This window comes from Tenrec ecaudatus, chromosome 1 (genome assembly GCF_050624435.1).
Source record: "Tenrec ecaudatus isolate mTenEca1 chromosome 1, mTenEca1.hap1, whole genome shotgun sequence".
NCBI classification, from domain to species: Eukaryota; Metazoa; Chordata; class Mammalia; order Afrosoricida; family Tenrecidae; genus Tenrec; species Tenrec ecaudatus.
In genome coordinates, this window is record NC_134530.1 from 19,157,787 (window position 1) to 19,174,701 (window position 16,915).

A 16,915-nucleotide genomic window follows, 5' to 3' on the forward strand; every position below is an offset into this window, starting at 1 on the left:
ATTCAGTAAAGACATTTCCCATAAACCTTTCACTTAGATGCCTATTACATCTCCATCCAGAATCCTGCATTTATTATCATTCTTCCTTGTGTTCCCGTGGTTGTAACAGGTACTCTGATTTTTTTCACTTGTTTGGTGACCATGCAAGTGCTGACGTGTGTCAGTTAACTATTTTGTAAAATATCTCTCACTGGGATTTGTCTGACGTTTGTCTCATGAGGAGATTGGAGTTATGGAGTTTAAAATTATTTTAATTTTGACTTCTTGTTTTTTGGAAGAAGACCACAAGGGCCAAGAGTCTACTTCAGCCATCAGTTTGTCAATAGCTATAAAATGCTTTAGATTTTGATTAGAAGTGCAGTTAGTATATGAATCTAGTTAGGAAGGTTTTACATTTCACAGTATTGCTGATCTTCCTACTAATGAGCAGAGAATATACATGTATTTTTTGGTCCTTTCATGAATCTCATAGGTATTATGTAGTTTCTAGACCATTGATTTTGTTTGCATCATTTTTTGTTTTGTTTTGTTTAATTTTAGTTAATTCAGATTTTATTGAGCTAAAATGTGCAAAAACAATCTGATAATACTTAAGCTTATTAAATTCACTGTACATAGGCTGATGCTAACTCAAAAATTATTAAAAGCCTCCTGTCTTAAATTCAAAGTGGTATTTAATTATCTGAGTTTAAGATTTTTTGAACCACTTCCCAAATAGCCACAAAACTCCATAGTGTGGGAGAAAAAATATGAATAAAATTTCTGACATTGTTTTAAAATTAATCTCCACAAAAAAAGCTACAGCCAATTATTGCTTAGGTAATAGAGATACTGAATTCTCTATGGAAAATGCCATCAAATTTTGCTATGAAAAATTGCATGTGAATTTTTAATTATGTATATCAGATTTAATAGGTTTACCAAAACTACAATCTATTGAGTATCTCATAGAACTGTTTGCAAGCAGGTATTTTCAAAGTATCCTCATGGAGAGGTGGGAAGAGAAACATAAATTTGGATGCTTTCTTCCATACCAGAAGCCAGCCATTTGGATTTAAAGGTTTAATTTGTAATTATTGAGGGGCAAGGGTATTTAAACAATTCACAACTTTAAGCCTCTTCCAGGAAAATGGCAAAATTCTTCAGCAATACAGAAGTGTTATTAGTGAATCGAGATGCCCATAGTGGGAACATAAATATCAAACATATTTGCAAATGTAATTTCCAAGATTTACATTTTTTAATTAAATTACCTCTTTTGTGAGTTGATAAGCATGAAACCCAGATAATACTTAAAAGTCTAGCTTTCTTTTCCAGGAAAAGTAGCATTACCCTCCATAAAATTAGTAAATTATAATGTTTCCATTGAACATGATATAAAACTGTTTTGAGGAAGAGTAGGTGAGAAGATGAATTTTGGTATGCATCGAACTCTATATAATGTACCAATAAACATATAAGATTATTTTTAGTAATGCATTACCAGATGTCCTTCGAAGAATTCTGAGAAACACTATTTTTAGCAACATGCTTACATTACTGCTTAAGTGGAAATATAACATTTGAATAAAATAAAGCCAGCTCTCAGAAGTTGGCTAAAGGAGAAATAAGACAAATCTTCAATTATCCACTCTCTGAGGCTACAGCTAAGAGGAAAAGGTATGCTATGGTCAATGAGACCTCTTGTACCTTATTAAGTCCAATTTTTCCATAAATGAAAGATTTTTAAAGATATATAGTTTTGTTCCTTGTAAATAACTTCTCTCATCACCTATCTCTGGCAAGAATTTGTCGCTGTTGTTCATTTCACATTGCTGTTGTGCTTTTTCCTGAAAGTGTACTATTTTTGAAACATTATGTATACCTAAAATTTAAAGGGAAAAATCTACTTTTGAAATACAAACAATTCTAAATAATTCCAACAAGAAGCACCATTTGATATGCTGGTCTGAACTTTTAATAGAGAACCTAAGCAGTGCGTATTTCTGAAGTATCCTTTTTTCCAGTTTTAATAGCATCATACGGAGCAATACTGAGGGCATCCACCTGAGCTTGCTAGAGCTCCGTAGGGGTCCTAGTGATGGGAGTTACATACGGCTCACTGTGACAGTGGGGTGGACAGAGATTTCATGATAAATTTGCTACAGAGGGTTAACTAAACTCTTAATGACTGAAAAATGGTTTACATTTTGCTTGAGCAAAATAGATCGTTAAAAGCCATGTACCACCACGGTCCCTGTTTAACATTCCCAAGTTTCCTTATTCTTCATAGTTTTCTAATGAACAAATATTTTCCTGAGTAAGATTGTAAAAACGTTAACCCTTCTACCAGAAATATAAAGACAGGAACCCAAGTGGAAGGTGAATTTTGAGAATGACGAGTGCAACGAATGTATAAGGGTGCTTTGCTCAGTTGATGTATGTACGGATTGTGATAAGAGTTATAGGAGCCCCAATAAAAAGATTTATTAATTTAAAAAAATAGACTCACAATACAAATCTTTTATGTAATATTACAAGTACAGGGTTGCCATGGCTGTAGAATTTATTTTGGTATGTTACTGTTCATATTGTTACATGGAAATTTATTGGTGGCTATATCTTTATTTTGCAAGCTATCATTTTGCTCTCCTTATCAGTTTTAGTATGTTTCTGTTTGTGGCTGTTTCTTTGGGTTTTCTACATCGACAGTGATGTCTTCTGTGAACAGAGACAGCTTCATTTCCTCCTTCCCAGTATGTGTGGTTTGTATTTTAAATATTTGTGTTATTGTCTTTGTTCGTACCTGCATTTAAATAAGAGTGTTAAGAGGGGCTATCTTTTGTCCTGTTATGTAAGTAATAATTTTTAATACTATCAAATGCTTATTGTTATTTGACTTTATGATTTCTTTTCTTTTGTCAATGTTTGTTTGTTTGATTTTTCTTTTGCTAGTTGATGAAGGATATTACATAAACTGATTTTCTACTCTGTCATTGGTGGAATAAATACCACTTAGTTATGTATTATTCTTGTCATACATAGTTGGATTCAATTATTCAGTACTTTGTTGAAAATTTTTTCATTTATTGTCATGGGTAATATTGAATGATAGTCTTCTTTTGTTATATATTTGTACCTGGAATTGATATTGCTCACTGACTTTGAACCTATTCTGACTCCTAGAGATCTTATAGGACAGAGTATAATTGTCCTAATGAGTTTTCAAGACTTCTACTGTCGATGGAGTAAAAAGCCGCATCTTTCTCCCATGCAGTGGCTGGTGATTTCAAACTGCTGACCTTGCTGTTGCAACTTTAGTGAGTAATCCACTCTCCCACCAGGACTCCTGTATTTGATATTAGGATACAGCTGGCCTCACAGTATGATTTGGAAATATTTCCTCTGCTCTTGCTCTCAGAAAAAGATTATACAGGATTTGTATCATTACTATTTTTTAAAGATTGTAGAATCCACTAGCATGTCATTAGTATATTAAATAATCAGTGCATTTAATGTCAAAATGACTCCTAAAGGCACAGAATTTTGGAAAAGAAATTAAAAGAAGTTCTGTTTAAAAATAATCTTCCATTTTTCTAAAATTATGAATATTTCAAAAATTACTAATATTTTAATATTATATTTATAATGTGAGCACAGAAATTCATTTATGTCATATATATTAACAATATTTATCTAGTTGGGCAATTCCACTATATTTACTTTTCTGGTATTGTGAGGTTTAGAACTAGGTAATCTAACCTTCCTTTCTCTGATTCCTACAAAGCTTGTATTAATCGCATTTCCTCCCCTTTTGTCTACTTCCTTCCTTCCTTCCTCTCAGTAGACTGGCTTTCTATCACACAACGGATGATAGCCTCAATAAAATCTCTGCCCAAGGGATTGCTGGTCTTTGAGAGAAACAAAGACCGGGTTTTGGATTATTGACTTTGAGCTCAGTTCTCATAGGAGAGTGAAATTGACTTCTTTTAAAGTGCTTTTTTTGTCGCTAAATCGGCTCAGCCTACATAATACACCATCATAGCTAAATGGAGGGAAAGTATTAGCCGTTATTAATAAATGAGATATAAGTTGAGAGGACACCTTAAGCTGCCATCTACAGTCCACAATGGGAAATAGTATACCACCTAGCAATTGAGGGAAGAGTAATTTTTGCAGAATAGTGAATGATATACTGTTCATGTACATTATATTAGTATATACAAATAACACTACACTGTATCACTTAACAATATTGATGTCAGCTGTCACCAAGTCAACTCCAACTCTGCATGAACCCACATGTACAGAGTAGAACTGGGCTTTGGGATTTTCAAGGCTGTGACTTTTGGGAAGCAGATCATCAGGCTTGCCTTTAGATTCCTGTGTGTTGATTATAAATGACAAACTTTTAGCTAGTAGTCAAGTGCTTGCTCATTTGCACCACCTATCGGCTTAGCATAATACATATAAAATAATGAATTATGTTTAAGCTCTTTATCATCTAGTCTCCTACAATCTCACAACAATCTGATCCCATATTCCCATCACTTTTACCTACAACTTCAGTCCAGATTCCTTTGTTGCTCCTCAGTTACACCATCCACCGTGGTGTCAGAGGGGTGAGGACTAGTCCTGTGTCGGGGGAGCACAGGCGCTGTCTCTGTACAATGTGTTCTTCTCGTGACTAGCATCCTGACTGCATTCAGGTTTCTGCTGTAAGCCTCTGTATCACTAGTGATTATTCTGAGAAGCATTTCTTTTTACTCGATAACTTGCTTATGTCTTACCATAAATTACATGGTTTATAGACCTGACCAGCATTCAAAAAAATGACACACTTTCGCAAGTAATTCATCCACTGCAATTCTGCGATGTTACCATAGCTTATCCTGCGGCCTCTTTGTGTTTCCAGTTTCCATTCCTCCTTTCTTCCTAACCCTCTGAATTTTGTTCCTGGGCAAATGCTGCCCTCTTGAACTTACATATGTCATTACTGGTACATGGAGAAGAGTTATAATCCAGACACGAGTGATGTTTTGCATGCTTCATGAGTCCATTGAATCAATTGTCTTTGCATTTCAATCACTTTTCCTAACTCTGTAAGGGAAGAACACAATGGTAGCATCTTATACTGTTCACATCAAATAAGGGTAAGACTTTTTTCACTGAAGTTCCTACAATTTTCACAAACACTTGGCAGAAAATATTTGGTCCAACACATTTGTTGAATAAACAGTCAACATCTTAAGGAATTTGTAGAGAAATAAAATGTTTTAGGAAAAAGATGGTATTAGGACAACTGGACAGTTTAAACTGTAAAGACAGTATTGAGCACATGATATTGAAGAACATGAATATGTAGATATGAATAGGGTTTAATTAATAGTTTAAAATAGAAATGACAGTTTAAGCCTTAAACTTTTTAACAGCTTATGGCAGAGTTTGCAATCCTCTTGTCTCTTTCCCAGTAGTTTCATCAGCTCCATGGAGCCAGGAAACCACACTCAGGTTCCAGAATTCATCCTTCTGGGGCTTTCTGAAGAGGCAGAGCTGCAGCCCCTCCTCTTTGGACTGTTCCTCTCCATGTACCTGGTCACCTTCACTGGGAACCTGCTCATCATCCTGGCCATCACCACAGACTCCCACCTCCACACACCCATGTACTTCTTCCTCTCCAACCTCTCCTTTACTGACATCTGTTTCACCTCCACAACCGTCCCAAAGATGCTGATGAACATCCAGATGCAGAACAAAGTAATTACATATGAAGACTGCATCACTCAGATGTATTTTATCATGCTTTTTTTGGCTTTAGACAACTTCCTCTTGACAGTGATGGCCTATGACCGGTTTGTGGCCATCTGTCACCCACTACACTATATGATCATCATGAACCCAAGATTCTGTGGCCTCCTGCTTCTGACCTCCTGGGTATTGTCACTTCTGCACTCTGTATTAAATGGTTTATTGGTTTTACGACTGTCTTTTTGTGCAGAATTGGAAATCTCCCATTTTTTCTGTGAACTTAATCAGGTCGTCCAACTTGCTTGCTCTGACACATTCCTCAATGTCTTAGTCATGTATTTAGTAAGTGGACTTCTGGGTGTTGTTCCACTCACTGGGATCCTTTTCTCTTATATGAAGATTGTGTCCTCCATTTTGAAAATTTCATCAGCTGGGGGAAAATATAAAGCCTTTTCCACCTGTGGGTCTCACCTCTCTGTGGTCTCCTTGTTCTATGGTACAGCTTTAGGGGTTTATCTCAGTTCTGCTGCTATTGAAAACTCCAGGGCTACTGCAATAGCTTCAGTGATGTACACTGTAGCCACACCCATGCTGAATCCTTTTATCTACAGTCTGAGAAATAAAGACATAAAGCAAGCCCTAAGGAAACTTTTCAGCTGATGAACATCCCATATAACATCATATCATCTTTAAGAGTAGAGAACTATGTTTGAAAAACAAAATTCAAAATAATAATTATCTGTATTATGCTTTCCTCAGTTCTAAATATGCTCATGTTCATAATTCCATCCCCTTAATATTTAAGACATAATATGACAATTTGAAGACATAATATGACGTTACTACTAGTATATATTTTTAAATGTATTTATTTTAATGAAATCTTCCCTTCAAAGGGCAATTCTTTCAGGGTGCCTTCAGCTTTCATTAGAAATAGATTTCATCACTCGCCACAGAGGAATAGCATGCAGTTTTCACAAGGAGCCAGTGCTCATTGTCATCCTGAACCATTGAAAACTGGGACAGAAATTCTATGATTCCTTTTTTGGGAAAATGTTTTACTTGTGATCACATCTGGCATGAAACCTTCAACACTCCTGGGTTATTTTCTTTACACTGAAGTCCTGTTGCATATGTTGATCATGAAGTTTGTAAACTTGTTCTTATGAAATTATTTAAAGCACTGGTGGTATGTTCAAGTATTGGAAATGTCTTCCAGAATCACACTGAAAGCAAGACCAGCTAAGCATGTTCATACCTCTTCTATCACCAAAAGGAGGTAGAATCAAGAAGACTGAAGTTATTGACTTCCTGTACATGACTAATCTTCTGCCATCCAGACAGTAGAAATTATTGTTATAATAGTTAGTTCAAGACCTCTCTAGACCTCAATTTCTTTAGCAAAGGAATGTGTATCCCTTCTGGGCTTCAATGACATTACTGGAAATTTGCCTTTATTGTTTCAAAAGGACCCTGTGCTCTCCAATTATGCTTGACAACAAAATTATGTTCACCAAAGCATCTGCCTCACGTGTACCCTGTATCTCTCCCTGCAATCTGATCAGCATCTCAAATAATTACACGTGAAACTCTTGGTTTTCATGATCCTGGAAAATACAGTGACCTATATTTTCTCTGTACACAGGAAGCTGCTCTGTTAAATTTTGGGCTGCTTGAAAGGATGGAGTTTTAAACCTATTCCATGCTCAGAGGGAGAAAGATGACACTGCTCAAAGGGAGACAGTACGCTCCCCTTAAGATAACAACTTTGTTTTTTCCCATGTCTTATACCGTCTGATATCTCCCGTCATCCATTTTTCTGTTATCAATACCGCAAGGAGGGGATTACATGTAGATCATTGTGATCGGTTCCTTCTTTCTACTCCACCTTTCCCTTACCCTCCTGATATCTCTGCTCTCATTATTGGTCATGAACGGTTTTTCTGTTCTGGATTCCCTGAGTTTCCAGCTCTTATGTGTACCAGTGTAAGGCAAAATTGTGAAACATGATAGTGGCGGGAGGAAGCATTAAAAAACTAGAGGAAAGTCGTATGTTTCATCAGTGCTATACTTTACCTTGACTAACTCGTCTCCTTCCCACGACCTTTATGTAAGGTGATGTCCTGTTACCACAGATGACCTCTGGGTCTCCACTACACACTCCCCCTCATTCACAATCATATGATTTTTCATTCTTTGATGCGCGATGCCTGATCCTATAGACACTTCGTGATCACACAGGCTGTTGTGCTTCTTCCATGTGGACTTTGTTTCTTCTCGGCTAGATGGTTGCCTGTTTGTCTTCATGCCTTTAAGATTCCAGATGCTATATATTTTTTTGTAGCTGGACACCACCAGGTTTAGGAGCCTCTTCCCTGGGACATTTCTTCTACTCCTCGTCCTCCATCTATTGCCTTGCCTTAAGGGGCTCCTCCTCAGAAAGATTTCCCTCTCCTCCCCTCACGTCTTCAAGTAGAGTGGACCCTTCTGCAACACGCATGCAAACGCTTTGTTTTTTCTTGCTTCTTTATTTTTTAACTGTTTTATTGTTGGCTCTTACAGCTCTTATTGCAATCCATACATCCATCATTATGTCAAGCACATTTGTATATATGTTGTCATTAACATTTTCAAAACATTGTCTTTTGACTTGAGCCCTTGCTATCAGCTCCTCATTTTCTCATTCTCCCACCCTCCTTCTATCCTGAGCCCTTGATAATTTATTTTAAAACAATTTGCCCATGTCTTACCATGACCATGACTCCCTTCAACCACTTTTCTGTTGTTCCTCCCCTCCCCCAGGAAGATATTACATGTAGACCATTCCGATCTGTTCCACCTGATTCCCCCCACATTCCTCTCCCAATCCTGGTATCCCTATTTCACTTTGCACTTTCCATTAAGAGAACAGAAAGCTACCAAATGAACAGAAATTCCATTCAGATAACACTTAGCATAGCACAGGTCTCATTGATTTGAATTAGCAAATCAGTCTCATAAATAATAATATAATCCTATAAATATATTGATATAGTATATGTAATGTTACTATGCTATATGATGTATCATTATATTTTATGAAATAAAATGTCAATGTTATGCATGAACCATCTATGGACATTGTGACATTTGGGCTTTTTAATTATTATGATATTTAGATGTATATAAACTCACTGAGAATATCCTATCATCTTATTTCCCAATGCCCTCCCTACAAGGATGGCATTCCATTTACTCAGAGTTTATTGTCAATTAATTAAAATAAAAGATATGGTAAAAATACATTAGTGAGACTGGTGGGGCTCTATGTGATCATAACACCCCGGAATCTTGGTCAATGATGTCCCTCTGTGTTCATTAGGTCTTTGGAGAAGGAAATGCACCTCAGAGTGATCATTAGACATTACCCTGCATGCTAGAGACACAGCATAATAGAGATGACCACCTTCTGGGAAGATGTTGTCCAGTGGGAGAAAGCTGTACACGGAGCTCCACGTTGTCTCCCAAAGGACAAATTGGCACAAGCTTGAATTTTGTTCTCTTACCTCCAGAGAAATAAAATTCTCAGGGAATGTAAGACAAAAGAATACTTCATTAATGAGTCACAAGGGATTTCATCCACTAGAGCCAAAGGACTGTAAATACATCCTCTACACTGACCCAGATCTACTTGATCCATCTGAGGTGATGAGAAAACACAGTTGTACCATTTAGAAGCCTCATGAGTGGATTCATCTCCATATTCTTCCTGGGGGCAGAACCTCTGACTTTAGCAGTGGCATATGGGAGAAACAGCACTGGTGAAGTCTTCTCTGGATGAGGTACAACATCATCACAGGTGCCGGGAGATTGGTGATGCATGATGGCCCTCTCTTATTGGTAGTGTCTGCAGGAGGATCAGCAGGTATAACAAATAAAAGCAAGTTTAATGGATAAAGTCCTCAGGGGTTAGAATCCCTGGTTCTAGAGACTGATTCTGGCTACATGACAATGTCTTCTTTCTCTGATCTGTCTTCCCTGGTGCTGGCTCTCATTCCTGCAACCTCCTTCTCTCAACAGCCTTCCTTGCTTCACTGCATTAACGTGTCTGTTAGCCTCATTCAACTACTTATGCACATAGTCATTCACAGAACTCTTATTTAGCATTAAATTATAGTCTGGACACAAAGAAATGAGTAGACGCTTTCCCTTCTTGTAAGTATCATGCATTCTACGTAAGGTAACAGACGGTAAGTGCGTGCTTATCCCGGCTCTGCAATCCTACTGAAAAGGATCATAATGCTGTTGCCTTTCCTGGGTAATTTTAGTGAGGGTTTCACAGAAAAGATGATGGTCACACTGAGCTTTCAAGGGAGAGATAGGAGGGGAGTAATGTTGGCATTATGAAAAACATAATGTGTGCATTGGAAATTGAATCCAATAATTAATAACTGATGAACAATAAAAACAAGGAATGAAAAGTGAGGCATGACTGTGGACAGGTAGGCAGCAGCCATGTAACACACAGCTGTATATTTTTCCTACGGATGGAAAACTCTGAAATTAGCGGAGCGTTAAGGCGGAATTGGGAGCACAGTCTGTCTGTCTATCTGCAGTCAGACTTGCCTTTGGAGACATTGCTCTGTCCATGTGCAGAGCAGACTCCTGCTTCTGGGAAACCCGCAGAGAGATGAAGTGTGGAGAAAGTACAGAATTGGGAGATGAATCTGTGACCCTTGGAAGTATAATGCATCTCCAAATTTATACGAAGTAGTACACCTCAGCTTGCCATTTTAAATTACTTATTTATTATAATTTTTAAAATAGTTATTTCTAACTCTTCTATAAAATTGGCATCAGAATTTGGGTATAAGAGATGCAGAATATGTGATGTATAGCTGTAATTTTTCTAGTCCAAGACAGGTAGTGAACTCTGGGTCAAGTTCACAGCTTCTTGTTTTCAAGGTATTTGCATAGAACTAATTTTAAAGTTTTTACTTAACTTTAGTCTTTTAACAGTTTTTCTAATACAAATTTATTGTAATGTATTTTTCTTTCTTTTAAGCAATTGTTTTAGGACCCAATCCAGACATCATACCATTCCATAGTTCAATCATATGATGCAATATTGTACATTATCAGTTTCAAAACAGTTTTTTCATTCTTGTACTTCTTGATATCAGCTCCCTCTCATCCTTTTTTCCCCTGACCCCATCTAGGTCCCCTGCCATCCCCAGCAGAAACTCTTATTATAGTTATTGTCTCTGACCATAATTGAGATATAGGAATAAGCTGGTCATCCAACGGAGTATTGTAGAGATAACCATAGTAGATTAAAATTATAATTTTACTTCAATGGTTAAAATCTTGTCATTGGAGCTCTCTACGTGGTGCACATTCTGGTTGTTAATATTTTAAATATTTCCTATTTTTCTTCATATTGGGATTTATCTCTGTTGTATTTTGTCATTGTTGGTAACTCTCTTGGTTATGTATTATTTTGTGTCCTTTGCGACATACAACCCAGCATGGGTGAAGCTATAGAGATAAAAGTTTTGTTTGTTTGTTTTAATAGAAAAATTACAAACACAGTAAAGACATTTCTCATAAACCTTTAACTTAAATGCCTATTATCATCTCTGTCCAGAATCCTGCATTTATTTGTCAGACTTCCGTGGACTCCTGTGGCTGCGACAGGTACCTGATATTTTTCCTTGTTTGAAGACCATGCAAGTGTTGATATGTGTTGGTTAACTGTTTTGTAAAATGTGTCTCACTTGATATTTGTCTGATGTTTTGTCTCATGAGAAGATTGGAATTATGGAGTATAATTTTTTAAATTTTGTTTTCTTGGTTTTTGGAAGAAGACCACAAAGGTTAAATATCAATTTCATCTATCACTTTTCAATAGCTATAAACTGGTTTAGACCTTGATTAAAATTGTATTAAGTATATAGATCTAGTGGGAAGATTTTACAATTCACAATATTACCAGTCCTTCCAGTTCATGGACAGAGGATATCTGTGTACTTGGTCCTTGCATTTAGATCTCTTATTGCCATGGCCTCACAATTTCATATTGATTGAATGCTGTTCATTATTGCTATGTGGAAATTTATTGGAGGTTTTATCTTTTTTTCCTTCAAGCTATCAGTTATCTCTCCTTGTGAGTTTTAGTATTTTTCTGTTTGTGGCTCTTTCTTTGGGTGTTCTACATCGACAGAGATATCTTCTGTGAACAAAGACAGCTTTATTTATTCCTTCTCAGTCTGTGTGGTTTGTATTTGTAAAATTTGCGTTGTGTTTGCTAGGACTTGTATTTAAATAAGAGGGTTGAGAGGGGATATCCTTGCCCTGTGATGAATCCAAAGGGGAAAGTGTCTCATATTTCACCATTAAACACGACCCTAGTGGTGATTTTCAAAGATGTACTCTATCAAGTCAACTTTTTAAACTTTTTAAAACTTTTTTTTTTGGGAGGGGGGAATAAAATGTTAGTAAAATACCATAGGATATTATATAATGTGGTGAGTTATAATAATACATATAAAAATTATGAATGACCTTTAAGTTCTTTATCATGGAGTCTTCTACAACCTCACAATATTTTGATCCCATATTCCCATCACTTTAACTACAACTTTGATCCAGATTCCTTTTTGCACCTCAGTTACACCATCCACCGTGGTGTCAGAGGGGTGAGGAATAGTCCTGTGTGGGGGGAGCACAGGCGCTGTCTCTGTACAACGTGTTCTTCTCGTGACTAGCATCCTGACTGCATTCAGGTTTCTGCTGTAAGTCTCTTTATCAGAAGGGATTATTCTGAGAAGCATTTGTTTTTACTGGGCAACTTGCTTACATCTTACTGTGAATTAAGTGATTTGCAGACTTGAACCAATATTCAAGAAATTATACACATTCTGATATAACTCAACCGCTGCAATTCCCCGTTGTATCGTAGCTTATCCTGCTGCCGCTTTGTTTTTCCTGTTTCCATTCCACCTTCCTCCATAACCCTCTGAATTTTGTCCCTGGGCAAGAGCTGCCCTCTTGAACTTACAGACTTGAATATTGGTACATGGAGGAGAGTTCTGTTCCAGGCATGACTGTTGCTTGCATGCTCCATGACTCCATTGAATAAATTGTCTTTGCATTTCAATCAATCTTTCATCCTCTGGAGACGAAGAGTTCAATAGTTGCATCTTCTGCTGTTCACATCAGATAAGGGTAAGAATTTTTATTTTTTTCACTGAGGTTTCAACAACTTGCAAGAATGCTTGGCATAAAATATTTGGTCAAACACATTTGTCAAATGAACAATCAAATATAAAGTTTAAGGGAAAAGATGGTATTAAAAAAAGGACAACTCACCACCACCACCACCAAAAAAAAAAAAAAAGGACAACTAGGCAGTTTCAGCATCAAAGAGAATATTGAGCACATGAGATTCAAGAACACAAGATATACAGATAAGAATAGGGATTAATTAATTGATTGTGTAAAATAGAAATAACAGTATATCCCTTAAACTGTTGTTAAGAGCTTATGGCAGAGTGTGCAATGCTCTTGTCTCTATCCCAGTAGTTTCATCAGCTACATGGAACCAGGAAACTACACTCAGATTCCAGAATTCATCCTTCTGGGGCTTTCTGAAGAAGCAGAGCTGCAGCCCCTCCTCTTTGGACTGTTCCTCTCCATGTACCTGGTCACCTTCACTGGGAACCTGCTCATCATCCTGGCCATCACCACAGACTCCCACCTCCACACACCCATGTACTTCTTCCTCTCCAACCTCTCCTTTTCTGACATCTGTTTTACATCCACCACCGTCCCAAAGATGCTGGTGAACATTCAGATGAGGAACAAAGTAATTACATATGAAGACTGCATCATTCAGATTTATTTTTTCTTGCTCTTTGGGGCCTTAGACAACTTCCTATTGACGGTGATGGCCTATGACCGGTTTGTAGCCATCTGTCACCCACTGCACTACACTGTCATCATGAACCAAAGATTCTGTGGTCTCCTGCTTCTGGTCTCCTGGGTGGTGTCATTTCTGCAGTCTCTATTAAATGGTTCATTGGTTTTGCGACTATCTTTTTGTACAGAATTGGAAATCTCCCATTTTTTCTGTGAATTTAATCAGGTCATCCAACTTGCATGCTCTGACACCTTCCTCAATATCTTAGTGAAGTATTTAGTAAGTGGACTTCTGGGTGGTGTTCCATTCATTGGAATCCTTTTCTCTTACATGAAGATTGTGTCCTCCATTTTGAAAATTTCATCAGCTGGGGGAAAATATAAAGCCTTTTCCACCTGTGGGTCTCACCTTTGTGTGGTCTCCTTGTTCTATGGTACAGCTTTAGGAGTTTTTCTTAGTTCTGCTGCTATTGAAAACTCCAGGGCCACTGCAATAGCCTCAGTGATGTACACTGTAGCCACACCCATGCTGAATCCTTTTATCTACAGTCTTAGAAATAAAGACATAAAGCAAGCCCTAAGAAAAATTTTCAGCTGAGAACCACCCTTTTAACATAAATACATCCTTAAATTTAGAGAGTTCCATTTGAAAATTAATTTCAAAATCACAAAAATCTGTATTATACTTTACTAAGTTCTTTACATGCTTATGTGCATAAATCAATCTCCTTAATATTTAAGACATAATAAAAATTGAAGACAAAATATGAAATTACTTCCTGCATATTTTAAATATATTTACTTTAATCATATCGCCCCTTCAAAGGCCAGGTATTTCAGGGTGCTTCAGCTTTCATTGGGAAATAGATTTTCATCAATAGCCGTAGAGGAATAGCATGCAGTTATCACAAAGGACCAGTGCTCATTGTCATCCTGAACCATTAAAAACTGGGACAGAATTTCTCTGATTCCTATTTTCAAAAATGTTTTTCTTGTGATTACATCTGGCATGACACCTTCAACACTCCTGGGTTATTTTCTTTACATTGAAGTCCTGTTGAATATTTTGAGCATGAAGTCTGTACACTTGTTCTTAATAAACTTTGAAAAGCAAAAAGGTGGTATATTCAAATATTAGAAACGGCTTCCAGAACCACTCTGAAAACCTGACCAGCTAAGCACGCTGATGCCTGTTCTATCATCAAAAAGATGGTGGAATCCGTAAGACTGATGTCACTGACTTCCTGGACATGACAAACCTTCTCCCGCGGAGATAGTAGGAATTTTTGTTGCAATTGTGGGTTCAAGACCATCGGTTTCAAGACCTCTCTAGACCTCAATTTGTTTACCAAAGGTTTACATATCCCTTCTTGACTTCAATGATACTAACGGAAATTTGTCTTTATTTTTTCAAAAGAACCCATTGCTCTCCAATTATGCTTGACCACAAAATTATTTTCCCCAAAACGTCTGCCTCACTTTTGCTCTTGAGTTACTCCCTGAAGCCTGATCAGCATCTCAAATAATCACAGGTGAATCTCTTTGTCTTTATAATTCTGGAAATTACAGCTCCCTATCTTTTCTCTGCACACAGGAAGCAGCTCTGTTGAGTTAAGCTTTGGGCTACTTGAAAGGTTGGATTTTCAAACCTATTCACTGCTCAGAGGGAGAAAGATGAGACAATATGCTCCCATTAAGATTATAGCTTTGTTTATTTCCGTGTCTTATACTGTCCAATGTCTCCCTTCATCCACTTCTCTGTTGTCCGTCCACAAGAGAGGGGGTTATATGTAGAACATTTTGATCAGTTCCCCCTTTCTCCCACACTTCCTCTTCCCTTCCTGGTAATTCTCCTCTCATTATTGGTCCTGAAGGGTTTACCTCTCCTGGATTCCCTGTAATTCCAGTGTACAACCTCTGGTCTGTACCCGTGTACAACCTCTGGTCTAGCCTGATTTGTAATGTAGAATTGGTACCCTGATAGTGGGAGTGTGTGGGCAGGGAAGGACGCATTAAAGAAGTAGAGGCAAGTTGTATGTTCCGTGGGTGCTACACTCCACCCTGACTGTGACTTTTATGTAAGGCTGTTTTCCAATTGTCTCCAGATTGGCTTTGCATCTCATCTCCACGATCCGTCTCTAACATACACAATTAGTTCATGATTTCTTTAAAATGAATGCTTTGTGGAGCGTGAAGTGAGTGTTTGAGAAAACCAAAAGAAGGCCAAAAATCTTCACTGCCATGGAATCCATACGAACTCAGTGACTCCATAGGACAGGATGAAATTGCTTCTGTAGGTTCTCAGAGCTGGAATTCTCTACAAGAGTAGTGGAGCAACTGGTGGTTTCGAATGGCTCACCTAGAGGAGCACAGTCCAACTCTGCCACAATCTTAGATACTTTCTTTTCTAGGTCAAATAATACTAGGGTAAAATATATAAAATAAAATTAACCATTTAAAACATTTTGAGTAAAAAATCATATCATTGGCTGCACACCTCAATGATAGGCTCACCGAAGACAGACAGGTGCATAAGCAAATGTGGCGAAGAAACTGATGGTGCCCGGCTATTGAAAGAGATAGTGTCTGGGGTCCTAAAGGCTTGAAGGTGAACAAGCAGCCATCTAGCTCAGAAGCAATAAAGCCCACATGGAAGAAGCACACCAGCCTGTGCAATCACGAGGTGCTAAAGGGACCAGGTATAAGGCATCATGCAAAAAAAAAGAATATCTATATCTATCTATCTATCTATCTATCTATCTATCTATCTATCTATCTATCTATCTATCTATTTATCTATATAGTATACCGTAGTGAATGAAGGGGGAAGTACAGAGTGGAGACCCAAGGCCCATTTGTCTGCCACTGGAGATCCCCTCATAGAGGGGTTTAGGAGAGGAGATGGGTCAGTCAGGTGCGATGTAGTACCGATGAAGACCACAGCTTTCCCCCAGATCCTGGATGCTTTCTCCCCCCAACTACCATGATCTGAATTCTACCTTGCAGGGCTGGATAGGGCAGAGGTTGTACACTGGTGCATATGGGAGCTGGAGGCACAGGGAATGCAGGGTGGGCGATACCTTCAGGACCAGGGGTGTGAGGGGCGATGCTGGGAGAGTAGAGGGTGAGTGGGTTGGAAAGGAGGAACTGATTACAAGGATCCACATGTGACCTCCTCCCTGGGAGATGGACGGCAGAGAAGGGGGGAAGGGAGACTCCAGATAGGGTAAGATATGACAAAATAACAATCTGTAAATTATCAAGGGCTCATGAGGGAAGGGGAGCGGGA

The 16,915-nt window shown here is 37.9% G+C and overlaps 2 protein-coding genes across 2 annotated transcripts; both read left to right on the forward strand.

Moving 5' to 3' along the window:
• The first annotated feature begins 5,418 nt into the window (after positions 1 to 5,418).
• LOC142432066 (olfactory receptor 7A5-like) lies at positions 5,419 to 6,387 on the forward strand. The gene has a single exon (XM_075537143.1). The coding sequence runs from the start codon at positions 5,467 to 5,469 to the stop codon at positions 6,385 to 6,387; it is 921 nt and encodes a 306-aa protein (XP_075393258.1). The 5' UTR covers positions 5,419 to 5,466.
• A 3,807-nt stretch (positions 6,388 to 10,194) lies between these two features.
• On the forward strand, positions 10,195 to 14,224 carry LOC142449244 (olfactory receptor 7A5-like). The gene is made up of 2 exons (XM_075550889.1): positions 10,195 to 10,208; positions 13,291 to 14,224. Exons 1-2 carry the CDS (start codon positions 10,195 to 10,197, stop codon positions 14,222 to 14,224), a joined length of 948 nt encoding a protein of 315 aa, XP_075407004.1.
• Positions 14,225 to 16,915: the final 2,691 nt, after the last annotated feature.

What these genes read in the sequence shown, in the direction of transcription:
- LOC142432066 (XM_075537143.1), top strand. Translation starts at nt 5,467, where the DNA reads ATGGAGCCAGGAAACCACACTCAGGTTCCAGAATTCATCCTTCTGGGG.